Here is a 26873-nt window from a genome sequence, read left to right as displayed (position 1 = left end):
CAGTAATGTGTATTTTCCTATGAAATGTAGGAGTGTAGGTATACTTCCTGCTCCAGCATGTTTTCCTATGTCTAAAGTAACCAGGTTATAAAAAAAATCATGACCGAAAACTAAATTCAGGTAAAGACAGCAACCCCCCCCCACCCCCACCCGGGGATTATTAAGTTTAACCAGAAGTCAATACTCTCAGGGATTTTGTCAAATGTTCAGACACAGTCTGAAGTATGATTAGTTAAATATAATGATGAGATAGAAATTTTATCTTTTAAAAAGGCATTTTAATTTTTGTACACAAAGTGGTTTTTGAACTAATTTAGCATTACATAAAGCCATGGTTGTACAAGGGCTAGCACCCAGCTAGAACATGGCACTTGCCTTATTTATACATCTTCACTGACGTATCTAAGTCACATTTAGCCCAATCCCTCCCCCTACAATCTTTTTTTTTAATGGAGATTTCTAAAAAACAACTCGCCCTCCCTTTTAAAACTTACAAAAGGAAAAGAAACAATACAATGCAGTATAAAAGATTGACAATATCATCAAGTTTATTACACAATTTCCAACCTATCAGAAAAAGACAAACAAATCAAATCACGAAGAACAGGAGTGGGAGAGTAGAAGGGAACTGAAGTTATGTTTTCTGTTTTTCTTCTTCTTTTTCTTCCATTATTTCAAAACAAACTAAAAATGTCCCATTAGGTAAAAAGCAACTTTTCCAATCCGTACTGTATACTTTACAGTTTAAGCTCTCTCCGCTGGCTTACATTTAACTTTTTATTTCCTCTTAAAAAAACAATGACCTTAGACCCTCTTGGATCAACAGCACAAAAGGAGGCATCATATCCCTTGGTGACACAGTTATCCTCTTTAATCTATCCAATTGTTCTCTGAGACAAGACAGATCCTTCTATGAGGAGGGCTTCACCATGCAGTTGGATAGTCATAAATCCAGGGTATGTAACTTGATTTTGTGTAACTGGGGTGCTCAGCTAGGACGGAGCACTGAAAACTAAAATGCACACCTCAAAAAGTTCCATCTCAAAGGTGACACTTGAATCTTGAATTTGAATTTCTGCAGCCACTGTTTTCCCATAAGGATCCTCATGTAATATGTTTCTGTTTTCAATTGATTGCCAGCTGAAAGGCTCACTGGATCCAGGAATCCTAGTTCTATGTTTACATAATAAAAAATTAACTTTGTTCTTTCCCTCAGCTGGCATGCCAGAGACCACTAAGGTTTTATGTCACTGAAGCAAATGTGTGAGTGAATCCCACCAAAGTGAAAATTCCAAATGAGAATGGGGGCAAGGGTAGTTTTGGACCTTAGTTCAACACTTACATCACACACAATTTAAAATGCTCAAGGTGTGCTCTAATCAGTAATGTCCAGAAGCCTCAGCTTGACTTTGCCCCAATTCGATGTTCCTGTATCTAGTCACAACTCTTCCTCTACAACAAGGAAGGCGATATACTGGGAAAGAATGGCCTTGAGAACAAATGTTTGTGTACGAAATTACAATCAGAGCAGCTAAAGCGTGAAACAAAGCAAGGAATTTGTCAGTAAATCACCTGTGGATAGAGTTCCTGGAATAGCGAAAGGTAGATTTATTTTTTTTTAAGGGAGACTCAATTTTATGGGCAAGCTTAGCAGCACAGCCCCGCCTAAAAAGAAGTTAGGTTAAATTGGTATGAGAAATGTCAGGAATTAAGAGGCATGACTGGAAGCAACAGCTAGCCTGTTCTCATTCCAGAAAAGAAAAACAAACCTTTTCTAAGCTGTGTACAAAGCTGTTAAGAGTGCAAGACTGAAGCTGTTTTGGAAAAAAGGATCAAAAATTAAGGAGGACTCTATGGACTGATGCCTAAAAAGACAATGCAGTTTGAACTTTGAACATAAGCTCCAGTGAGGCTATGGTAATATACCTTGTGCTGTGCTGAAGCATGAGGTCTTCCTACAGGAGAGAAGCTGGATGTATTTCCTCCCTGGGTGTTTCTAAAACGCCATGGAAAGGAAAGAGGTGACAGACCTCTGTGGAAAGCACCATTCTCTTTGGGTCCAAGAATCCATGGATTGAAATGGCCCCCTCGTCACAGTGGCTCAGACAACCCCTCCCAAACTCCAAGTCATTCAGTGTTCCTCCATCAAGCAACAGCAGCAGCAGCAGCAGCACACTTAGGAAGAACTCAAGTCTTAGTGCCATAGTGTGCCAGATGGAGTCCTACAGGCAAAGTCACTTCCTAGGGGGCTGGAAAGAGCAGAGGGCAGCGGGAAGGAGTGGGTGGAGAATCCCCCATCCTTTAGTCTTGATTAAGGACAGGATATAAGTCCATAAAAACACTGAATGCTTCCAGCATCCCTGCAAAAAGAAAGAAACATAAAATATTAGTCACTTTTAAAGGCATTTTTGAGAGCAGAGTTTAGAAAAGTGCAATTCCAAGAGTGAATTCCTATATACAGAGGGAATTGAAAGTTGTGGGTTGTTTCAGAGCATAGTTGACCCGGATTAGGATTTGAAGCCAGGTTTATTCTGCCACTGAATTATATAGACTAGGCATAGTCCAACCATTTACTTCTCATCACCGAATGGTACCTACCCCAAAAGACCACTACCTCAGGTCTTATGCAACTATTCAGAAATAGGTGGAAATCAAAAGGTTGTAGTTTAGTTTTGTTTGTTTGTTCTGAAGTGTCCAATTCCCTTTAACCCAGAGCAGATTACAGTGGAATAAACTCAGTTAAATTTGAGATATTTTTTTTTTAGAAATTTTGTTTTACCAGTATTTCCCCTTCTGAAATAAGATATGAATTTAGGCATATACTTCACCCAGGAAAGAACAAAGCAGATTCTGCACAAATGTGCTTCAGGATTTCCTTCTTGTTTAAGTAGTTAAATTAGAAGCTCTGGTCTGATTATCTACAGCTGTGCTGGATAATCCTTTTGGGCCCATGGGCCGAAGTTTGCTTTCCTGCCTTGCCTTGGGGTCAAAGGGGGCATGTGGTCATTTTCCCTGAAAACAAAACAAAACAGGAAAAAACCAGCCAAATTTTGGAGAAGGTGCTCATATTTTTAAGTGATGCTATGGTTCCTTACATCCCTGCAAGCTCAAGGCGGGAGTTCTCAAATTATGGGTTGTGACTCCCACGGGGGATTAGCGAGCATAATGAGGAGGATCCCACTTGCTCCCACTCTATTCGGAAGTGGGCAATTGTGGCGAGTCACTGGTCCTGGACTGTACCATTGAAAGGGTTCAGACTTGACTTCAATCACCCTAAGAGGTGAACTATCAGACCAGGAGAACTTCAGCATGAAGCTTTTTCAGCCAACTCTCAACGACACGACTCGGGGGGATGGTGGTGGCGGAAAACACCCAAATCCTGCCTCAGCACAGAGGTTTTTCAGTCAGCCTCCAGAGACAGCAGCTTGCGACCCTCCCTGCCAGCTTCCCCATTAACCTCCTGGGGAAGCCGGCAAGGACAACTGCAACTGGTGATCACGAGGCGCCTGGCAACCAGCTGCAGATGCAAATGGATCGCCAAGCACCCAGATCACAATCATGTGGCTGCAGGAGTGCTGTAGCACTCAGAACTTTGGGGACCAATCATAATCCCTTTGTTCAGCACTGTGGTAACTCTGGACGGTTGCTGAACAAAAGGTCGTAAGTTGAGGACTATCTGTTGTTGAAGCTGCGTCACATAAAAAGGAATTGGCAACAACAGGAAGAAAGGTACTGACAAATAAAAGTTATTTTCTAATCCTTCAAGACCCCCCCAAACTTCTGAAACAACTTTACAAAGCATTGACAATTAAATGCCCACAAATAAAAAACAGGATTCAAGTCTTAATAGAACATCACGTCTCCTGCCCAATGCCCACCATGGATTCTGCTGACAACAATATGGACTAGGATACCCAATTAGAGGGAAGAGACAGATTGCTTTCTTTCTTTTTTTTTTAAAGGGAGGAAGACATAATAAAGACAGACAGGCATATTAACATTCCCTTGCCCCATCTAAAAAATGTTCTCACTTCTCTCAATGATGCCGATCTCTTTCTCTGTCCCTGTCTCTGTGCCTCTCGTGCTCCCGGCTTCTTTCTTGGAAATAGTCCTCATGTCGATCTTCATTATGAACCACATCTCGGTGCCTCCTGCTGCTCTCACGTGACCGACTGGGTGACCTATCACGTGACCGATGTCTTTTTCTGGAAAATAACAAGAAATGTCAAGTGGGGTAATTGGATAAACTTGCTGTTAGGGGTTGTTGTTGTTTTTTTTTTTTTTGCACACAAAGGGACACACCGATTATAAGGATGTGCAAATCCCAAGCAAAGAAAAATAGGACTGAATCGTGAATGTAATAAATCCAGCCAGATAAATACAAACAGTTTTGCTTGTTGTTAACAAACCTCGAAGAACCGCTGCTGCCGCCGGTGCCCATGCTGTAAGACTTGGCTTCAATGCCATGAAGGCAATCCTTAAGCGAAGAGATAAGGACCCGACACCGCTCATCATTTGCTACACGCGACTGTTTAATTACAGCAATGGCTGTAAGCAGAGTCTCGATAGCATCACTGTAATCCCCTGCAGCATAACAACAAACACAAGATGTTAAAACTGAGGCCTGAGCTAGGAAGGAAAGACAGCATCAAGCAACTGCACTTACCTGCACTGGCCCCAGACACAGCCTTGGATATGGCACTGCTGGAAATTGCTCGATTCCTATTCATGATATCATCAAATTCGGCTTCACCAACCGGGGGAGGTAATGGGCCCAACTCCCTGCTGCAGTACGGAAGAACGCACCCATCATCATTCAGAGGCAGAGAACAATTTTTTCAAGCAGAACTTTGCCCACCCTGCATGATTAATATAGCCTTGCCCCTACCCAAAAGGAAGTAGTTTGCTGAATCTCTCTCTCCCTCTCTCTCTATTTCCCACCATAGCAGATATTGTGGTAAATCTTAAGACTATGAAGTGATGACATCTTTCCCTGTGACTGGAGGCATTTTCGGCATTTCTAGGTTGCCCAGCTAAAACACATTTTTCTATCCTAACAAACAATTTACAAAGTCCCTTTTCTTAATTAGACACACACACCCCCTGACACTATTCTTCCTGCTCCTTCCAGTTTTTGCACATTCTTAAGAGCGGACTCGTTCTCACCTGCTGTGATTATACGGCGCAGAGGCCTTGCTGTAGGCATCAGGTGGAGGCCCCATGGCCGCATTTGGGGGTGGGAAGAAAGCTGGATTGAGGTGCAGGGCAGGTGGCACCGACCCCGGAGGTGGCACAGATAAGTGGGGGGGAAGTCGAGGTGGGGGAGGCATGAGATGCTGGTAATGGATACCAGGAGGGGGAGGGGGAACTCCAAAACTCGAAGAAAGGGGCGGAGGGGGCGGTATGGGCGGAGGGGGCAGCCCCATCAGAGGAAGCGCAGAGGGGGGACGGTTAAAGAAAGGCAAAACAGGAGGTTTCTCAATGCGTGGGGGTGGGATAGCGTTCTCTGTTGGAGTCGCTCGGCCATCAAGCGAGTCTGAGGAATCCCTCGAGTGAGCCCTTGGAGGCACCCCTGTTAGACATCACAAATGAGGAAAAGTATTAAGCAGACGAGTAGCGCAGGATTTCTGTTTCATACAGCATAAACTCCCAGTAAATACTTTTTGTCACATTGCTGTGACAAAGTAAAAGAAATAAAATCCCACTTTGTTCTAGTTTCTGATTGCTTATATCATAGGAAGGATAGATTCTGCTCTTATGCTCACACGGGGCTTAAATTTTGTAGAGAGATCCAGGTATCTGACTCAATGGAAACAGGCGTTATTTAAATTATTGCCAATACTGATACCTGACCATTGTCTAGGACAGACGTGTGAAACACAAGGCCCGGGGCCTGGATGCGGCCCGCAAAGTGGTTTCATGCGGCCTGCGAACCCATCCTGGAAACAGTGAGGGAACGGCTCCCGCTGCCTTGTCCCTGGCCCAGGCCGGCCGGGAGCCAATGTACAATTTCGTGGTGGCCATCTGTGCTGAAACACATTCAGTCTTAGCTCCACAAGGCCGTCTGGAAACAGCGAGGGACCAGCCCCTGCTGCACTGGCCCCGCCTACTGGGCGTGCGCTGGGGAGGTATCACCCTTTGTGAGGAATGAAGAAATGCACCATTGCCTGGAAGTGGCCAGCACATGGCCCTGCCTACTTCGGGCAGGCTAGGGGCTGGGCAGCGTTGCGCTACTCTTCAGATTCATGCCACCCGGCTCAGCCTCTTAGCACTGTGAGGAGAGCACCCCGCTGCCTGCCAAAACTGGGCAGGCTCCAGGGTGGACAGCATTGCGTGGGTAACATCGACTGTCATGCTGCTCATGGCATCCCCTCCCCCAGAGCCCACCAAGCCAGATATGTGAAGTAGGCGAGGGCCACGTGCTGGCCACTTCCAGGCGATGGTGCATTTCTTCATTCCACACAAAGGATGACACTTCCCCAGCTGCGTTTCTTGCCTGTTTTTCTCCCTCCCTCACCTCAAATATTTTCCCACCACTTGAAGGAAGCAAGGAAGGAAGGGGGAGGGTCTGAGGGAAGTCCTGCCTTAGTCCTTCCCTACTGCCCTTTCACCATCCCCTTGCCCCCTCCTCCTGGCCTATCCTGGGGGGATCTCCCATCCTATTGCTAAGGAAGCTTTGGATACAAAGCCCAGTCTCCTCATATGGAGAGGGAGTGGGCCTCCCTCTTGACTTTGCCCTCATACCCATCATGAGCAACCTGGCTAAGGAGAGGAAGCACAGCAGCAGCAGCCTTGAGGAGGAGGTAAGTGCAGCTGGGTGCCCCCTTGGGGAAGTGGGGCTGGGCTTAGTGCCACAGGTGCTTGAGGGCTGGGCTGGGCATTTGACCTCTGCACCACCGTCCAGCCCCACCATGGCCTGAGACGAACAGTGAGGCTCCTCCAGTGGACCATGCCTTGGCACTTCCCTGGTCCCATCTCCTTCTGCCAGAGACCCTCAGATCTGTCCCACTCCTGCCCAGGCCCCCATAGGTACCCTTGACGCGAACGATGTAGAGCTGGCCACGTCCACCCAGTAGGCCACATGCACTCCAGCCATGCCCACCCAGTAGGCCACGCCCACCCTGGTCACACTCACCCAGCCCCCTGAGGGCAACTGCAATGCTGATGCAGCCCTCAATGAAATTGAGTTTGACACCCCTGGTCTAGGACAAATCACAAAAAGCCACAAAATACAAAAACGGTACCCCTGAGAGTGGGAAACAGCTATTTGGCTGATCTAATTAAATTCTATTTCTTTAAGTCTTTCCCTCACACCAGCATGGTGCAGTGATTAAGGTGTTAAGTGGGGAAACTAGTGTATAGGCAACATTCAGTGATGCAAGTTCAGTGGGTTACTTTGGGCCATTCTATCTTGCCCAGCCTACCTCACAGAAGTGCTTTTGTGAGAGAGACAGAAAAAAGGAAGAGGACAGAGTGCTATGTGTACTACCTTCAGCTCTGGGATGGAAAACAGGATCAAAATCAAATGAATCAAATTAATCCTGGATGACACTGGGACCTACAACATCATCCTCTTAAAGAAGTCAATGGAGAAACTAAATGGAAAAACCCAAGACACGTATTGCCAATCTTCAATGGTCAATGTGAGGTCCCAAACAGAGTACCATAACCTTTCCCCTTTAGAGACACAAAAATTCTGGAGGAAGTTCAGGGTGCAGCTATTTATGGATATGGAGTGTTCCAGATATGACAGAAATCTTCAGAGTTAAGCCCGTGCAATTTGGAGGGTGGTAAATAGGAGGTTTTGATAGGCTTCAATTATATTTAAATGTACCGAAATCATCCCCCCTCCCCAAAAAGTATTCCTATTTCTGCAAATGCTCAACTTACGTTTTCGGGCTTGTGCCTCAAACTGTGCAAGGTTTTGCCGGGTAGCCAACTTCACTTCCATTTTATCTCCATTTAGAATCATCCCCGGTAGCAGCTCTAGAAGTTTGTGGACTGAGTTTTCAGAAGCAACAACCACTTCTGCGTATCTGTTCAAAGAGCCACAGAAAAATCATCGGAAGACTATTAGGAAACTCTTGTCAGGAATACCATCTAAACAAGGGGAAGGGAAGGGAACAATCAGCCATTCTCCTACAATTGTAAGTTTCCAGCTTTCCTCGTACTTAATCATATTGGGGGGGGGGGAAGTGGGGAGAGAAGCTTCCCTCCAAGGCCTTTGCCTCTTCATCTCTGCAGAATTCCACCTAACAGTATCTTCATTTCTTTCCACTGCCCACATCATCTCCTTAGTGCCGGAAGAGTTAAACATTTTAGGTTAAATAACCTGACCCAATTTGGCCAGTTTTCTGCCTCCTGTTTTCACTTGGTCATTCTTTCTCTTAGATAATTTCAGACAGGCATTTCCCCTTTCTATTCCTTTTCAGTCTGATCTTCCCTTCACACTCCTGATTTCAGCGGTCTGCTTTTCCTGCAAACAAATTCTTCCTTTCTTCCCTTCAGGAATCCTTCTATGTATAGCTGGAGGGTGAAGGAGTAGCAAAGACAGGTTTCTTAGAGAGGATACACATACACGTATAACAGAAGAACAATTCGTTAATTTAAAATGCTCTATGTTTGAAAGCACCTTTTCTATCCATTTCAAGTCTGAAATATTTTGCATAATCCTGAACCAATCAAGCAAAACCAATGTTCAAATTAAGTTAATCAGTACTTCTTTCATACTTTTCTTTATAATGGTCCTATCTTTGCCAGAAGTGTGGCCCTAGAATAGCATTCAAAATAAATATAAATTTTACCAAAGTAAATTTTTTGTCAGGCAGGCATAGTGCAAAATGTTCAGCTTCTTCAAAAATAAAGCCACATTCAAAAAGCCAAATGTTGCATGCATATTTTCATATATATGATTTATCATAAAGTAGTCCAGATTATTCTGAAGTATCTTCCATAATGACTGCCCTTCACGTTTCAATCATTAACAGAGAAGCCCTGCATTGCTCACCCTTTAGACTGGCCATTGGCTCTGTTCTCAGCAAATTTCAGCTCCACAACATCATAAACACCTATAGAGCGGATTATTCTGGTCAATTGCTGGTCAGTTGTCCACTGTATATGAAGAGATATAAAATCACAGCATTTTATCTTAAACTTCTGTAAGATTTCTAATTAGTAAAATAATAGAATGCTGCAATTTTCCTTTGCTGAACTCTCATTACATTTCTTTATACTAGACTATTTCCTCTTACTATACATATTTACTTCAGCAGATTTCCCCCCCTTTTTTCTTTGGAGGGGTGGGGGAGAACATAGCAGCTCTTAGAATAAAGTTATCGTATCTGAGTTGTCTAGATGATAAAGAAATAACTCTTCTGCTGCCATCTAATAATCATCCAAATTTCTGTATCCTCAAAACAGGAGTCCTGGTTTAAGAGGCAGAACCTCTTAAAGCAACTACATTAATGTTTCATCAAATTTTTGTCCAAATGGATGCTAGCAGAAGTTACTATTCTTCCCCTCAGGTATACATCAATAGTGTATCTCTATCTATTGTTAAAAAGAACCACCTGCATCAGAAGAAAATTGTGTTTTGTAGCATAGAGTAAATGCTTCAACCAATTAGTACATCTATGGCTATTATAGTTTATATCAATCAAAGTGAACATATGACAAAAGCACTTAATGCACTTGTTCTCTGAAATTATCAATGAGTATTTTGTAAAAAGTCAACTTACTATACTGTTTATTTCCTGTTCTAATTTACAATACTTACCCAAGAAAAGCTGCCCACATAAACAGCAGCCCTTTTATTGCGCAGTCCACTGTACGTATACAAAATAGCAGGCGATTTGCTGTTTGACTTAGGAGATTGTTCTTGGCGGCTTTCAATTGGTGGCTCAGAGCTGCTAGTGCAACTTTCAGAAGGTTGTGAGCTGGCAGCTAGCACATCATCATATAGATCCATCTGGTCAGCATTACTAAATTCAGAGTCCTAGAAAGAGGAAGATACCACTAAGCATCTTCATGGCTAGAGCTCCAGTAATGTTTTTAAATCTTTTACTATATTTGTAAAATACACTTGTATCAGGCATGTCAAACTGCTGGCCCACGGGCCAGATGCATCATGTCGAAACCGCGCCCACCCCATTGCCGGCAATGGGGAAAAAGTTGCGATATGTCATGCAATGTCACGTGACATTGTGAGTTTGACATGCCTGACACATATCATCTCCTGAATTCCTAAAAACTTAAAGAAAAAGTCCAGTAGGATGGATTTATTTACTAATGCACCTAAGTCCCCCATGTTCCTCTTCAAATGTAATGAATATTTAGTTGACTGCTGTCACAGTTACAAAGATTTTCATTTTATGCTTCCATGCTCTCATATACTACAGTATATTTACAAATGTTAAATCAACAGCCCTTTTTTTCCTCATTCATTTACCAAAAAACAGATAACTCAATCAGGTTTTTTCTAAATATTTCCCTGCTGTCTAATCAGTGATAATAATGTTCTGATTTAGCAAGAGATTGCAACCAAATAAAAGATGGAAATTTATCTCATAAAAAGACCTGGCATCATCTCCCTTGATTTCACCGACAAATTCCTTTAGAATGAAATTTGAAACTCAGCAATTTTACATTAGATGAAAAGTTCTATTTGCTGTTGTACTAAGAAACCAAAATCACGTTTTGGTTTTTTGGAAGAACAAACCGAGTATTGATTGACTAGGAATTTGCCTAAATTCCCTGAAACCATACAATTGAAAAGATGTCACACTGAATTTAATGAGACCTACGTCGTTTCCAACTCTAGATGGGGACGTGGTAACTCAGTGGGTTAGGATGCTGAGCTTGTCGATCAGAAGGTCAGCAGTTTGGCGGGTCAAATCCCGAGTGCCGCGTAACAGAGTGAGCGCGCCTGTTACTCGTCCCAGCTTCTGCCAACCTAGCAGTTCGAAAGCACGTAAAAATGCAAGTAGAAAAATAGGGACCACTACGGTGGGAAGGTAACAGCATTCCGTGCGCCTTTGGCATCTAGTCATGCCGGCCACATGACCACGGAGACGTCCTCGGACAAGCGCTGGCTCTTCGGCTTTGAAACAGAGATGAGCACTGGCCCCTAGAGTTGGAAACGACTAGCACACAAGTGCAGGTGAACCTTTACCTTTTTACTTCAACTAGATCCAACTCACTGCTCAATAACATACACACACATGCATGTGCACATACATGTATCTTTTAACAGTACTTATACTGTTAAAATTATACAATTGCTGATGTAGCCTAGAGGAACTCTGGGCAGTGAACAAAAATAAACAAGCCTCATGGAAACACCGTAACATTATCTGCATATCTCACACACATTATGATGAATTCCATTAACATCCTGTGGATGTTACCTTAGGGAATAATCAGGTCTTCATTGCCTTTTGCAAAGCTAATGGATTCAGAGTTATAGGAATCTGTGGTGGGTTAGAGTGGCAGGCAACATAAACAGAGTAGGCACACTTCCTAGACCCCCACCAGGCAATGTTGTTTTACTGAAGGAACCTGAGGCATAGCCACTATGCTGGATCTAGTGGAATGGGCAGAAACCCACTGGGAATGTCCCAGATTAACTTAACTTCATGCAATGTTGGATTTAGAGGTAACAAGCAGTACTTTGAATTGCACCTGAATCCATAGTAAAGATCATGTAGCATTAGTGTTATACGGGTGCTCACCACACTGCATGTGCCTCTGCACTGGGAATCAGCTGGTGTTTCAGCATGCTCTTTAAGGGCAACTCCATATAGAATGCATTGCTATAGTTCAGTTGGGAAGTGATTAGTGTGTGAGCGACTGTGAGCATTGCCTCCGGAAAACTTCAACTGACATACAAGATATATTTCTGCAAATATTCTCCTGGCCATGACTGCTATCTCAAGCAGGAACCATGAGTCCAGGAGGATCTACAGATTCTGCCCTAATTCTCAGTGGCACCATTTCTGGAATTGTTGTTGTTAGCTGCGAAGTAGTGTCCGACCCATCGCGACCCTATGGACAACGTTCCTTCAGGCCTTCCTGTCCTCTACCATCTTCTGGAGTCCATTTAAGCTCATGCCTACTGCTTCAGTGACTCCATCCAGCCACCTCATTCTCTGTCGTCCCCTTCTTCTATTGCCCTCAATCTTTCCCAGCATTAGGCTCTTCTCCAGTGAGTCCTTCCTTCTCATTAGGTGGCCAAAGTATTTGAGTTTTAGCTTCAGGATCTGGCCTTCTAAAGAGCAGTTAGGGTTGATCTCCTCTAGGACTGACCAGTTTGATCGCCTTGCAGTCCAAGGGACTCGCAGGAGTCTTCTCCAGCACCATAGTTCAAAGGCCTCAATTCTTTGGCACTCAGCCTTTTTTATGGTCCAGCTTTCACTGCCATACATTGCAACTGGGAAGACCATAGCCTTGACTATACGCACTTTTGTTGACAGGGTGATGTCTCTGCTTTTTAGTGTGTTGTCTAGATTTGCCATTGTTTTCCTCCCCAGGAGCAAGCGTCTTTTAATTTCTTGGCTACAGTCCCCATCTGCAGTGATCTTGGAGCCGAGGAAAATAAAATCTGTCACTACCTCCATTTCTTCCCCATCTATTTGCCAGAAATTGAGAGGGCCGGATGCCATGATCTTGGTTTTCTTAATGTTAAGTTTCAACCCAGGTTTTACACTCTCCTTCTTCACCCGCAACAAGAGGCTCTTTAGTTCTTCTTTGCTTTCTGCCATTAGAGTGGTATCATCTGCATATCTTAGGTTGTTGATATTTCTTCCAGCAATCTTAATTCCAACTTTTGATTCATCTAGCCCTATTCAAGTTTTGTCATATTTGAGGCATGCTTGTTCTTACTCGTTCTGATCCTCACAATCTCACTGGAAAAAATTCTACAGCATCACTTTGAAGATTTGGGGCAGTGATATATAACTACCATAGCATACTGATTATAATTAACCCTATGCATTGATTATAGAGGGGACGTGGTGGCTCAGTGGCTTAGGACGCTGAGCTTGTCGATCAGAAGGTCGGCAGTTTGGCGGGTCGAATCCCGAGTGCCGCATAACAGAGTGAGCGCCTGTTACTCGTCCCAGCTTCTGCCAACCTAGCAGTTCAAAAGCACATAAAAATGCAAGTAGAAAAATAGGGACCACTACGCTGGGAAGGTAACAGCGTTCCGTGCGCCTTTGGCGTCTAGTCATGCCGGCCACATGACCACGGAGACGTCCTCGGACAAGCGCTGGCTCTTCGACTTTGAAACAGAGATAAGCACCGGCCCCTAGAGTCGGAAACGACTAGCACGCATGTGCGGGGGAACCTTTACCTTTTATACTGATTATACTTAACCCTATGCTAACAGGATTGCAAGCAGATCATACGTAGCAATACTGTTAATATCACACTGAAATGGCACACAAAATTCATCTATTTTTGAGTTAGTGCCATTAGTGCCAATTTATATTCACTTATTTATGACTGAACAAGGTTAAGAGTACATAATGGGGAATGACCTTGTGTCAATAAGTACAGGAAAATGTTAGTATTTCTCTGCTCTTATTGCTTCCACCAAAGGCTGTTCAGCAGCCCTTCTGAGGGTGGTGTGATCACTGCTAGGGAATGACATGGTATTAGAGCATTTGCAGGGCTGCTGTGAGAAATATCTGATTATTTGGGAAATAAAGAAAATCAAATCCAGACTGAATGAATTCTAACTGGGCACATCTGGCCAAATGCCAGGGACATAGTCTTGTGTTATGATCTAGGACAGTGATGGCGAACCTTTTAGAGACCGAGTGCCCAAACTGCAACCCAAAACCCACTTATGTATTGTCAGGTGCTGGGTGGGCGTGGCCCATTGGCTGGGTGTGGCCCATTGGGTGGGCGCAGCTTTGGTGGTAATGGCAGACTGGGTGGGACTAAAAAGTTCAATCAATCAATTCCAACTTTGCGAGATCTTTTTTTTTCCGCAAGAAGTTGAAATTGATTGATTGATTGAACCTTTTTTTGCCCATGACGGCGGAGGCCTAAAGCGAAAAGGTTTTATAAAACCCAGCTGAAGGCCTAGGACTGGGACGATGGCGCGTGTGCCCATAGAGGGCTCTGCGTGCCACCTGTGGCACGTGTACCATAGGTTTGCCACCATGGATCTAGGATGTATCTGAGTTGGGATTTTGAGGTTCTCTGTGTAGTTCCTTCAGCAACTTGTTTTCTGGAGTTGGGTCCATTCAGTGATGTTAGTCTCCTTGAGGGAGGAGATGGTCTCATTTTTGAAACCAACAGTTTTAGACAATTATCATTCTATCTCCAACCCTGTACTGCAGTTACAAAAGATCTTGAGGGAAATGGATTATCTAAACACATCTCAGTCATGTTTTAGGCCAGGATTCAGTATTAAGTTTTGGTCATACTTGATGATGACCTGATGTGGAGATAGGATGGGATAGTACATCCATCTTGTGCTTTTTGATCTTTCACTAGCTTTTTATACTATCAATCACAGTATTCGTCTGAACCAACTCCAAGAGCTAGGAATTGGGGGTGCTGCATTATGGTGATCTTTCCTTCAAGACTAGTTCCAGTTGATGTTGACATGGGAAGGTTGTTCCTAGACCCCCCCCTTTGCAAGGTGCAACAGGGCCCCACACTTTCTCTCCTCTTGTTAAACATCTACATAAAACCATTGTGAGGTCACTCACCAATTTGGGATCCAATATTATCAGCCAATTATACCCCTTTATATCTTTCAACATCAGGCCAAATAAGGACGTTTGAGCACCTGAAGGCAGGCTTAGATGGGGAGGAACGGACTCTGGCTCTCTCTCACCATGATCAAGAAGTGGCTGTGGTTACCCGGACACTTAGGTTTGAGGATTTTGCACTTTCCCCTCAAGAGCGGGCCACAACCTGTGAGTTTTCTTAGGCTGGCTCAACTCCTATTCAAAGAGGAGGGGAGTTATGGCCAATGAGACCCTTGCATAGCTCCATCTGGTGTATTTGTGTCCTTTTCTGAATTTGATGATATTCTAGACACTCAAACCTCATCCCCTTGTCATCTCACAGCCTGACTGCTGCAATGTTTTGGTCTCCAGCGGGGTGCTATTAGATTGCTTAGAACAGGGGTCCCCAACCCCCGGTCCGTGGACGAGTACCGGGCTGTGGCATGCCAGCAATCGGGCTGCACAAACAAGCAAAGCCCCATCTGCAAGATGCAGGCAGCACACAAAACCATGCACCCTTTGGTCCATGGAAAAACCTCTCTCCACGGAAGCAGTCCCTGGTGCCCAAAAGGCTGGGGACCTCTGGCTTAGAAGCCTCAACTTGTCCAGAATGCAGTATCATCTTCAATGATGGATTTCAGAATCTGCACAGATTGCCAGTGTTTTCAGGTACAATTCACGGTGCTGGTTATGACCTATAAAGCCTACTCACCCTTTAGGTCCAGTTATTCAAGGGACAGCCTAGTCATGGTTTTTGCCTGGCTGAGTGTCTGCACTCTAAGTCCCACTGATTAAACAATGTCATATTTTGGGACCCAGGAATTGTTCCTTCTCTGTATCAGCTCCTGCCCTTTGGCATGAAGTTGTGTTTTAGAGATTTGGATGGTTCCCCCTGCTATTGTATTTCAGAAGGACTGAAAATGCTAGTTGTTCTCCTTAGCCTTGGGGTAGGCTGTTGTCTATATTGTATGGACTACCAGTTTGTAACTATTTTGTAAATCCTTTTAGGGATTGTTATAGCTTTAGTTACTTGCTTTTATATTCTTTATTTTTGAGCAACCCAGAGTTGGTTGGAATTTGGTAGCATTAGAGAAATAATGTAATACAAATTCTCTAAAGTTGTATTAATTTCTCAGAATGATTGAAAATTAACATTTAAAAACTCCTCAATAATATGTGTGTGTGCATATTGATAATTTATGTTTCATTCACTTACCGGGCTTCCACAATCTAGTTAAAAATCCATTGATTAATTTTACTTTAACAATAATCCTAATTTTCATTATCTGCGATAGGATTTTCATTTTGAGTAAGCTGGGATGGATTTATTGTATCAATTTTCATAGTGCTAGCATTATATTTCACGCACAGAATAGGGCCATGTTATTTCTGGGTCTGCCTCTTCCTGAGATATTCATCTATGGTAGTAGTTTAGATCAGGGCTTTTCAACCTTTTCACCCATTGTACCACTTTTAGGATATGGCAACATCCGAGTACCACCAGTCGCCTAGCAAAGTGTCAAAAACTTAATGAACCAAAAAAAATTAAAAGAAAAAAATAAATAAAAGTGATAAAGAACAGGTAGTCCTCAACTTACAACAGTTTGCTTAGTGACTGTTCAAAGTTACAATGGCACTGAAAAAATTGCCCCCCAAGCCACAGCTGAGCAAGACACCTGCCTGCTCACCCGGCAGCGCTCTTCCTCCTGTCCGAGGTTTTCATTGTTGTGAGTATTTCCGTTGAGGATTGGCAGTGGGGGTGGGGTGGGGGGTGTTGGGTTTTTATTCCCTCCCCCTATCTGCTGGGTGGTTGCAGCAGGTTCACTTCACATGACACTGGGACACTGTGACCATCATAAATATGAATCAGTTGCCAAGCATCTGAATGTAAATCACAAGACCCTGGAGATGCTGCAACATTCCAGCTCATTGGCGCTTCTTCTGGGCTCAGCAGAAGCGCCGGGATCAGTGCCGAGCTCCAGCTGGAGCCTGGCGCTGATCCTGGTGCTTCCACTGAGCCCTGACAGCCCTGAAGCGCCGATCAGCTGGAAAGCGGTACTGATCCTCGCTCTTCCTCTGAGCCCTGACAGCCCTGCACTCCAGCCATCTCTCGCTCAGGCTTGGGTGGTGCTGCCACCAGTTCAGCTCATTCCCCTCCCCCGCCACTTTTCTAGAATGGTCACGTACCACCTGCCAGGTGCCGATGTACCACAGGTGGTACCCGTACCACTGGTTGAAAAGCCCTAGTTTATATCAGGGGTGTGTATCCAGGCTCCCTCACTTAAATATTGCCACCTGATGGAACCTCTGAGGTGAGCCTTTCTGATGGCTGTCCCAACCCTTTACAGTACATCTGAGAGATCCCTATCTACCTACCCATTCATTCTTTTGGAGGATGGGGTGACCTGGATCTTTTCCCAAGCACTAGATCAGGATGGGGCCTTAGCTGGGAGACTACTTGGTCTGATGCTTGGGGAGAGGGAGGAGTAAATTTTTTTTCTCCTTATGGATTGTTGTGAACTGCCTAAAATCAATATATGACATAGGCCATGGGTGTCAAACTGGCGGCCTGAGGGCTGGATGCGTCATGTGCAGGCGACACCCACCCCAGCTCTGCAAAGGCAAAAAACTTCACAATATGTCACATGACGCGATCGAGTTTGACACCTGTGACATAGGCAGCCGTATAAATCTTACAAATAAGTAAATAAATACGTAACATTTCAGTTGTATACATCCAGATGCATCTATCATGCTATTCCTTTTAAGGAATACTATTCACAAAAATAGAATATAGATGGTTTTTGCTTAGCATCCCTAATTTCCATCGCTAAGCAAAGGGAAACATCAGCTGACTGCTCTGAATAGTAATGGCACTTCTGGTAGTCCTGGTTGCAGTCCTCAGACAAGAACCATGCCATTGATAAGGACCTCATCCTTCTGCTCTGCTGCACTCGTCTCCGCTTCAATGCCCACCAGTCGCTCGTCATCACCGTCTCTGCTCTTTTGGTCAACTTGCCCTCCTCCACCCAGACCCATTTCTTCCTCCAACTGCTGATGAGGTGGATTGCAGCATAGCAGAGATGGTGGAGTGCAAGGCAGGTAAAAGGGCAGAGATGGGAGGGACATAGGTGAATGGGGTGAGCTGAAGCACATGCTACAGTCATAAATGTGGGTGGGCTGTCAAGCACTCGAATTCTGATTGCGTTATGGGGGTGCTGCAAATGGCTGTAATTTCAAGGACTGGTTGTTACTAACATTTGTTCAGTGCTGTCATAGCCTGAGTAGTTGTTAAGGGAGGACTATCTGTAAGAAGTAGTACACCAAAAATAAATAAATAAATAAATAAATAAATAAATAAATGAGGCGGGTGGGTGGTGGAGGAATAACACCACTAAACCTGAATAATACCAACATTGTTTCATCTTCCTCTTCATGCTTGTTTTAAAAATTTGCAACTCAGTCCTGCTTTATCATGCCTAAATTTTGTTTCATGCACTAATCTCTGTTCTTAAAACTTCTCATCTCTCTTTATCAGCATTCAATAAACTCCATTCAAATATGCCTTTCTCAGTCTTCACTTTCTTCTTTGATTTGCTTTTCTTTGCTGTGATTTGATTCTTATTCATCCTCGCTGTATGAACAAATCAAATATTACTTTAAAGATACTGTCATTTTTTTTATTGAATATTAAGATTCTCAAGACATTTCCAGGTTTGCTTTTTAGCACTTAATGACTACCAGGCAGTCTTAAAAGTTGCCTTATCTTACCAGGCTCATTACATTTTTTTTATCATACTCCCAATATCACTTGTTACTCCTCATGGCCTTTTCAAAGTAGCTCTGTATTCTTAATTTTACTTACAGTCACAAACTCAGAATTCGTGTAGCTGCTACTTGCCTGCTTAATGACTCTGTATTTTGCCATATGTTTAATGGAATGTAAAAAGTAAATAAAGCCATTAGGTACAATTGATGAACCAAAAGCCATGATTCTACATAATCTTTTAGCAAAAACAGTGAGTTCTGTGTGGCACAATATTTAACATAAATATACAGTATTTTCAGTTTTGAACGCATATCTTTTTATACACTTTATAAAGCTTATTCATTCATTCTTTCAATTTCTACAGCCATCCATCTCAACCAATGACTCTGGATGGCTTACAATTCCAAATGTATAAAACAATAAAACAATTCAAAAACCATAAAAACATCCAAAATAAATTATACATAGCAGCTGAGATACTTGGCTAGTTGCTAGTAAGGCCAAGAAACAGGGGCTCTTAATACATTTGATTCTGTGCCCCCAACTTGGGAACACAGCCAGATTTTTAAAGCCTTTCAAAAGGCCCACAGGGTTGGGGCCATTCTAATCTCCAAAGTGAGAATATTCTACAGAGTAGGGGCTAGTGCAGAAAGGGTTGTCTTCTAGCCTATGCTCATCAACACTCCTTGGTGGGTGGGGTCTACAGCATGCCCCATCTGCTTGATCCAATTGGACAGGTAGAGACTCTTGGAAATAGGTCTTTAAGAGTGACAACCAACACATAGAATTACATCTGGCAACACACCAGTAACTAATGCAGCTCATGCAGGAGTGCTGTAAGGAGTGCTACGTATTTGGCATCATTTACCACATGCATTCTGCACCAGTTATAGTTCTGTATCTTTTTCCCTTTCAAAAATTACAGGGAGTGCAGAATTATTAGGCAAATGAGTATTTTGACCACATCATCCTCTTTATGCATGTTGTCTTACTCCAAGCTGTATAGGCTCGAAAGCCTACTACCAATTAAGCATATTAGGTGATGTGCATCTCTGTAATGAGAAGGGGTGTGGTCTAATGACATCAACACCCTGTATCAGGTGTGCATAATTATTAGGCAACTTCCTTTCCTTTGGCAAAATGGGTCAAAAGAAGGACTTGACAGGCTCAGAAAAGTCAAAAATAGTGAGATATCTTGCAGAGGGATGCAGCACTCTTAAAATTGCAAAGCTTCTGAAGCGTGATCATCGAACAATCAAGCGTTTCATTCAAAATAGTCAACAGGGTCGCAAGAAGCATGTGGAGAAACCAAGGCGCAAAATAACTGCCCATGAACTGAGAAAAATCAAGCGTGCAGCTGCCAAGATGCCACTTGCCACCAGTTTGGCCATATTTCAGAGCTGCAACATCACTGGAGTGCCCAAAAGCACAAGGTGTGCAATACTCAGAGACATGGCCAAGGTAAGAAAGGCTGAAAGACGACCACCACTGAACAAGACACACAAGCTGAAACGTCAAGACTGGGCCAAGAAATATCTCAAGACTGATTTTTCTAAGGTTTTATGGACTGATGAAATGAGAGTGAGTCTTGATGGGCCAGATGGATGGGCCCGTGGCTGGATTGGTAAAGGGCAGAGAGCTCCAGTCCGACTCAGACGCCAGCAAGGTGGAGGTGGAGTACTGGTTTGGGCTGGTATCATCAAAGATGAGCTTGTGGGGCCTTTTCGGGTTGAGGATGGAGTCAAGCTCAACTCCCAGTCCTACTGCCAGTTTCTGGAAGACACCTTCTTCAAGCAGTGGTACAGGAAGAAGTCTGCATCCTTCAAGAAAAACATGATTTTCATGCAGGACAATGCTCCATCACACGCGTCCAAGTACTCCACAGCGTGGCTGGCAAGAAAGGGTATGAAAGAAGGAAATCTAATGACATGGCCTCCTTGTTCACCTGATCTGAACCCCATTGAGAACCTGTGGTCCATCATCAAATGTGAGATTTACAAGGAGGGAAAACAGTACACCTCTCTGAACAGTGTCTGGGAGGCTGTGGTTGCTGCTGCACGCAATGTTGATGGTGAACAGATCAAAACACTGACAGAATCCATGGATGGCAGGCTTTTGAGTGTCCTTGCAAAGAAAGGTGGCTATATTGGTCACTGATTTGTTTTTGTTATGTTTTTGAATGTCAGAAATGTATATTTGTGAATGTTGAGATGTTATATTGGTTTCACTGGTAAAAATAAATAATTGAAATGGGTATATATTTGTTTTTTGTTAAGTTGCCTAATAATTATGCACAGTAATAGTCACCTGCACACACAGATATCCCCCTAAAATAGCTATAACTAAAAACAAACTAAAAACTACTTCCAAAAATATTCAGCTTTGATATTAATGAGTTTTTTGGGTTCATTGAGAACATGGTTGTTGTTCAATAATAAAATTAATCCTCAAAAATACAACTTGCCTAATAATTCTGCACTCCCTGTAAATAGGTAGGAAGGAATCCAAAGTATTGCTTCTGCAAATGGACGAGCTCCTTTCATTTATGGAAGAGAAATCACAGACTTCCACTAGATAAAAGGATGAGAAAATGTCCTAAGAAAGTATATGAGGGGGAAAAATAGTGAAAACTGTCCTCTTTCCTGTGTGAACATTTTATGCTTCTGCTGATAGGAAATCTGAATCCAAGCCATGGTGTGAGTTCCTTTACTTTTACAATGAAAAAGGGGTGTTAGTAGTCTCAGAACATATTTTTTCCTTGAACTTTTGAACTTCTATTCTTTGAATATTTTGAAGAAACAGTTTGCTGAAATGCAAAAGAAGTATTTGGCTGATGAAGACACCTGATTTAATTAAAAAAAACGTATTTAGAAAATTTAGTGAATTATCTTTACAAGACCTGACTTTTCTTTAAATTTACTTGTAAGTCATGGTCGTGGTCACTTGTTATAACTCATCCTGCCATTCAGAAAACTCTGTCTCTTAAAACAGTAGGCTTTGCATCTATATGCATTGCACAATGGAATGCTGTTTAGGAAAAAAGAAATTGAAACAAGAAAATTATGGACATTGACATCCTATTCACTTCCGTAAAACTATAATACACGTTTACATAAAAAGCATAACATAATCTACCAAAAACAGTTCAGAAGCATTAGTTGCTTTCACAGCTAAAAACACACAATGATAATCTTAAATGGCAATACAAGCATATACAAATTCCTTAAGGGACAATTGGGAACAAAATATTGAAGCAAAATAGAATGCAAAAATAATTTATGCATGTTATCTGACAGCATCCACTTTATTTCTAGACCTCACCGCAGAAAGTGCATTTAAAACAATCCAGGGATAACATGAAGGCGGGGCGGGGGGGGGGAGAGATTAGTAATTAATAAAAAACTAAAGAAGAATATGTCAGAGATTTCCTTAACTTTGGAAACTCAACTTGGAAAACAGACATTCTGAATTGGACTACTTAGACCATGGAAATGAATCTGCCACTAGATTATTACAAAAATGCATGGAATCTTTATTCTAATCATTCAAATAATATTACATTGTATTTGTTATAGCTATAGCACAACTAAAGCACATGGAAATTGGGAGATTCAGACTGAAGAGAAAAAAAATCAGGACTCACAAAACATATGCAAAACTATGAGTACACAGAGCAAATAACTGAAGTAGTAACCATTTCGAAGCCTGTAGTGAATACATCAGCGTTTATAGAAGCATGTACACACATTCGCTCGTTTACAGAAAGAGCAGTACTGTAATGCTTCAGTTTCCAGATGTTCACAGTCAGCTTCCCATTCCTTTGCTTGGAAACAACTACGTTTTCTGCTTATGGGGACCCAGTGTTTAAAGTCAAAGCTCCTTTAAGTCAGGATCACAGGCAATAACAAGTTCATGTCATTCTTGAAAACAGTCCACAATACTGTATTTTCTTGGCAGCAATATGGAAATGGCTCATTTTTTTTCAATGTTCCAATCTATACTGCCAACCAAATTAAATCCTGATAGTTTATCCAAATACCAATCTGATTTTAATCTTGTTTGTCGGAATTAATCAATATTTCCAGGACACTTGAACCTTATTAGCTTATATAGCCCAAAATCCATTCAACAAATCATAGTAGCAAATGATCACAGATGTCCCCAACCTTTTTGGTTTGGCAGCCCGGAAAGGGAGGCAGGCACTGTTTCATGCATGTGCGCACACACAAATGGGAGCGGACGCTTGGGGTGGGGTGGTGCTAGCGCCGGCAGGAGTCAGGGTGGCACTAGTGCCCGTGGGATGGCTTGGTGCGGGGTGGTGCTAACGCCGGTGGGATGCTCGAGGCGGTACTAGCGCCGAGGGACGCTCGCAGCGGCACGAGCGCAAGTGCGGGGAGTGCATGCATACATGTGTGTACTGGTCATCCCTTCATGTGGCCCAGTGGCCAAGGCCCAGTAATGGGCCACGACCCACAGATGGGGACCCTGGATCTATCAAAAAGCAATCAAAACCCTTTTGAGTATTTATCTGTATACCTGTTTATATACACAAATACAGACACACAAGTTCCTATGATGTGTATGTCAAGAAATGCAAATTATAGACAAATGCAAATTCATATATCCACTACTTTTTAAATCAATCCTCTTAAAAGGACAGGCAACAATTCAAATGGGACCTATAGAGGAACTCAAAGCAAGATGAACCTATGGAAATATATACTGTATATAGCTTCAAAATGCTATTTCTCTCCATCAATAAAACTGAACTAGGACAAATAGATTACGCTTTAGCAATGAAATGAATGTATAATAAGTAAAAAAACAGTCTTGATATATATAATGCAGAACTCCAAAATCACAGAAGTAATACTTATTTCCTTTGTTTTTCTATCCACCTTCTACCAGGATTTATAGAAAGAAGCATAAAAATAATTCTGTATCAGAGAATAAATCTAATTAAAACCTACCCAGAACAGAACTCTTTCATAAATAAATTGATTGTAAAGAACCAATAACTGTAAATTCAGAACACTATGGTAATATGAAAGACGTAATGGACAACAATTAATCCATCATGTAATCCTCTCAGGCACCTCTTTTACTTAATAAAGACGTAAAGGTATGAAGAATTAACATATGCGTAGGCCAAAGAATGACACACATTGTTTCCTGACTTTTGTCATCCAACTTTAAAAACAAACACAAGAAACAAGCATCTATGCCATTCTCTTATTGTGTCTTAATATCACTTCTTGGATCTTTGAAACACCAAATAATAATTAGCACAGCAGACTTTGTAGCATTCCACGAGCACTTCTTATATTACACACTGCCCAGCATGCTGGAAAAATTACCAAACCATCCTTCTTTGTCCTATCTGCAAATATGAGATGACTAAAAATATTGCCAGAATGAAAGCATAACAATTCTAACTTGAGACTACAACAAGGACATACTATTAGGCACTTTTGTGCCGCCAGAAAGGAAGCTTCAAACTGATATCCAGATAGCGAATTTTAATTATTCAAAAAGGTGCTGACTGTATCTCAGAAACGGCTACCCAGAAAATATCCATCCAAAATATCCTTGTGGGCTGCTGCTGCTAAGTTAAAGGGCAAGACTAGGAGATATGAAAGTTGCTTTGCCCCAAGATACAAATCAGAGACACAATACTTAATAGTGGTATTTGATTTTTAACACTTCAACTCAAATACCAAGCAAACATCTCTGAATCCTGATATAAGAAGCTATTTGATAAGAAAAAAATGTGAATGAATGAATCCAGAAGCTTACACAATTTTTTAACCTAAGAACTCTGCTTAAATTATTAACCTATTCCTTCCAACACTTATCTACAGTAACAGAATTTTAGACATAAGTCTAAGTAATTCTACTAGGAGATATAAGCAATAGAACCTGGCATCTTCCACCACTATATCACTAGACATATCAATGATCTCAGGTGCTTCCAAAACTAAATGATAGCTTTTGTTAGTACTAAGCAATTTTAAAGAACGGTTTGGTTCCAAATCCTCTACCTGCCAAGTTATTATTCTGACTTCCCAATGTTTTATTTAAAATGTATAGCTATGTTTGTAACATGCTTGGAGACAGATTCAAACTAAATAGGGAATGACAAAAACAGGGAACTTCCCTCTTCCAAAGTTTAAAGCAACATACTTTTCTCAAATCTAGTAACTCTGATTATAAAGTGTCTCCTGCCTTTTATTCTTCCTTTGTATTTTGTACAAATTATCTAATATAGCAGCTTATAAAAGTATCAAGAGTTAATTATGCTCGTTGTGCCAAAGTATAAGATTGGAATCCAGTGTTGCTCATCCTACCCCTAAAAATCTTAATCTAGTAACTGGTAACTAATATTTGTAAGAACCATGCTATAGCATATTAACTGTGCTTTCCTTCTGCTGATGATAAGAGCAGTCTGGATTTAATTGCATGACTGATGGTTTCTCAGTATTTTATTTAGCTTTACTTTGTTGCTAAATCAGCATGGCATCAGTAGTGAGATAAGAGTACAGTCCTCAAATTACAACCATTCATTTATCAACTGTTCAAAGTTACAACAGCACTGAAAAAAGTGACCGTGATTTTTGACATTGCATTATATGATCAGAATTGGAATGTATTTATGTTGGTTGCAGCATCCTGGGATCATGTGACTATTTACAACCTTCCCAACTGGCTTCCAATAAGCAAAGTCAATTGGGAAACCTAGATTCGCTTAAGAATTTCATGATTTGCTTGGCTGCAGTGAATTTGTTTAACCACGGCAAAACAGGTCATAAAATCAGACATGACTCACTTAGCAACCATCTTGCTTAGCAACAGAAATTCTGGTTTCAATTGTGGCCATAGGTTGAGGACTGCCCATACTGCTTAACTAATATTGACAAACTGGTGTAATTGCAACAGAATAACAGAGTTGGAAGGGACCTTGGAGGTCTTCTAGTCCAACCTCCTCTGCTCAAGCAGGAGACCCTATAGGATTTCAGACAAGCGGTTGTCTAGTCTCTTCTTAAAAACCTCCAGTGATAGAACACCCACAACTTCTGAAGGCAAGCCGTTCCACTGATTAATTGTTCTAACTGTCAGGAAATTTCCCCTGATTTCTAGGTTGGTTCTCTCCTGGATTAGTTTCCATCCTTTGCTTCTTGTTCTGCCATCAGGTGCTTTGGAGAATAGGTTGATCCCCTCTTCTTTGTGGCAACCCCTGAGATATTGGAACACGGCTATCATGGCACTCTTAATTCTTCTTTTCATTAAACTAGACATACCCAATTCCTGCAACCCTTCTTCATATGCAACATCCAAGTCTAAAACAAAACAAAAATCCAACTCCATTTAATAGATGCAATTCCATAAAAAAAAAGGAAAAGCACACTCAAATACAAGTTAAACTAATTTCAATACTTTTGTGTGTAAATGTGACACTACAGATAACAGAGTTTTGTTTTCGGCTCCCGCTAAAAAGAAAAGTCCAATATGCACTAATTGGCCTTTCCCAAGAAAAAGGGTAGTGTTTCTTCCAAACCACACTTTTTATTTACGCTGATGATTAGTACTTCAAATAAAGGGACACTATTTCTTCTTCCTTGCAGATTAAAAAAAAACATTTTTTTTGAAACCAACTGGCAAATAATACTGCAGGAAAATTTTATCCCAACTGGAACCGCAAATGAAATTTAACAGCAATTACCTGGTATTCAATCCTCTTCAGAGTTAAAATCTTTTTTAAAACAAAAAACAAAAAAACAACAACCGGTTCAGTTAAATCAGCGCGCTGTCGCCCCCCCCCCCAAGTAAGTAACAAGATGAAGCTTCAGTTAAGATCCGACCCTTTTTTGTGCCCTTTCGCCCTCTTCTTCTCTCCCAATGAGGCCGCATCGACACTTCTTACCTGGTTAAATTCCTCGTCGGCGTAGATATCAATGAGGTCTACTCCTTCCGACATAGTTTCAAGAGCGACACGGAGAGAGAATCGGGGAGAAAGAGCGGCAACTGCAAGTCAAAGGAAAGAACCGGGTTAACGCGGAGCCCGGGATAACCTTTCTGGCGCGGCTACGAACCGGGCCCGGCCCTCCTCCTCCTCCGCCGCCGCCGCCGCCGCCAGCAGCAAGGCGGGCCTAGGACCGCAAAGCAACCCCGCCCCCCTTTGCTCCGCGCGCATCTGAGGACCGAACTACAGCAGCCCCGCAAGAGGAGGGGTCGAGGAGCAAGGTGGGAAACGGGAGAATCTCCCTCCCCCCCACCACCACGTCGGCGCCATAACTGCGCCCGCTCGCTCGCGGCAGCCATCGCCTCCCGCTTTCCCGCGCTGGGAAGGGAACCCGCCATTCCCT

At 42.5% G+C, this 26873-nt stretch overlaps 1 protein-coding gene across 1 annotated transcript; it reads right to left on the bottom strand.

Moving 5' to 3' along the window:
- Positions 1-525: 525 nt before the first annotated feature.
- Positions 526-26756, bottom strand: CPSF7 (cleavage and polyadenylation specific factor 7). Its single transcript, XM_083348325.1, has 9 exons — positions 26432-26756; positions 9776-9994; positions 9008-9111; positions 7891-8036; positions 5167-5572; positions 4667-4785; positions 4410-4584; positions 4032-4205; positions 526-2360 (listed from the first exon to the last, which is right to left on the bottom strand). The coding sequence occupies exons 1-8, from the start codon at positions 26483-26485 to the stop codon at positions 4037-4039; spliced, it is 1392 nt and encodes a 463-aa protein (XP_083204451.1). The 5' UTR covers positions 26486-26756; the 3' UTR covers positions 526-2360; positions 4032-4036.
- Positions 26757-26873: the final 117 nt, after the last annotated feature.

The sequence above is a fragment of the Vipera ursinii genome (genome assembly GCF_947247035.1).
Source record: "Vipera ursinii genome assembly, chromosome: 1".
NCBI classification, from domain to species: domain Eukaryota; kingdom Metazoa; phylum Chordata; class Lepidosauria; order Squamata; family Viperidae; genus Vipera; species Vipera ursinii.
The sequence above is the reverse complement of the archived record's forward strand: the minus strand, read 5'-3'. Positions and strand labels throughout refer to the sequence as shown.

Bases quoted from the DNA above. Each gene is read 5' to 3' on its own strand.
- CPSF7 (XM_083348325.1), bottom strand. From the start codon at position 26,485: ATGTCGGAAGGAGTAGACCTCATTGATATCTACGCCGACGAGGAATTT. The intron at 9,995-26,431 runs GTAAGAAGTGTC...TCCTCTTTCTAG, and splicing joins CCGACGAGGAATTTAACCAG to GACTCTGAATTTAGTAATGC. The intron at 4,206-4,409 runs GTTTGTTAACAA...GTTATTTTCCAG, and splicing joins GGCAGCAGCGGTTCTTCGAG to AAAAAGACATCGGTCACGTG.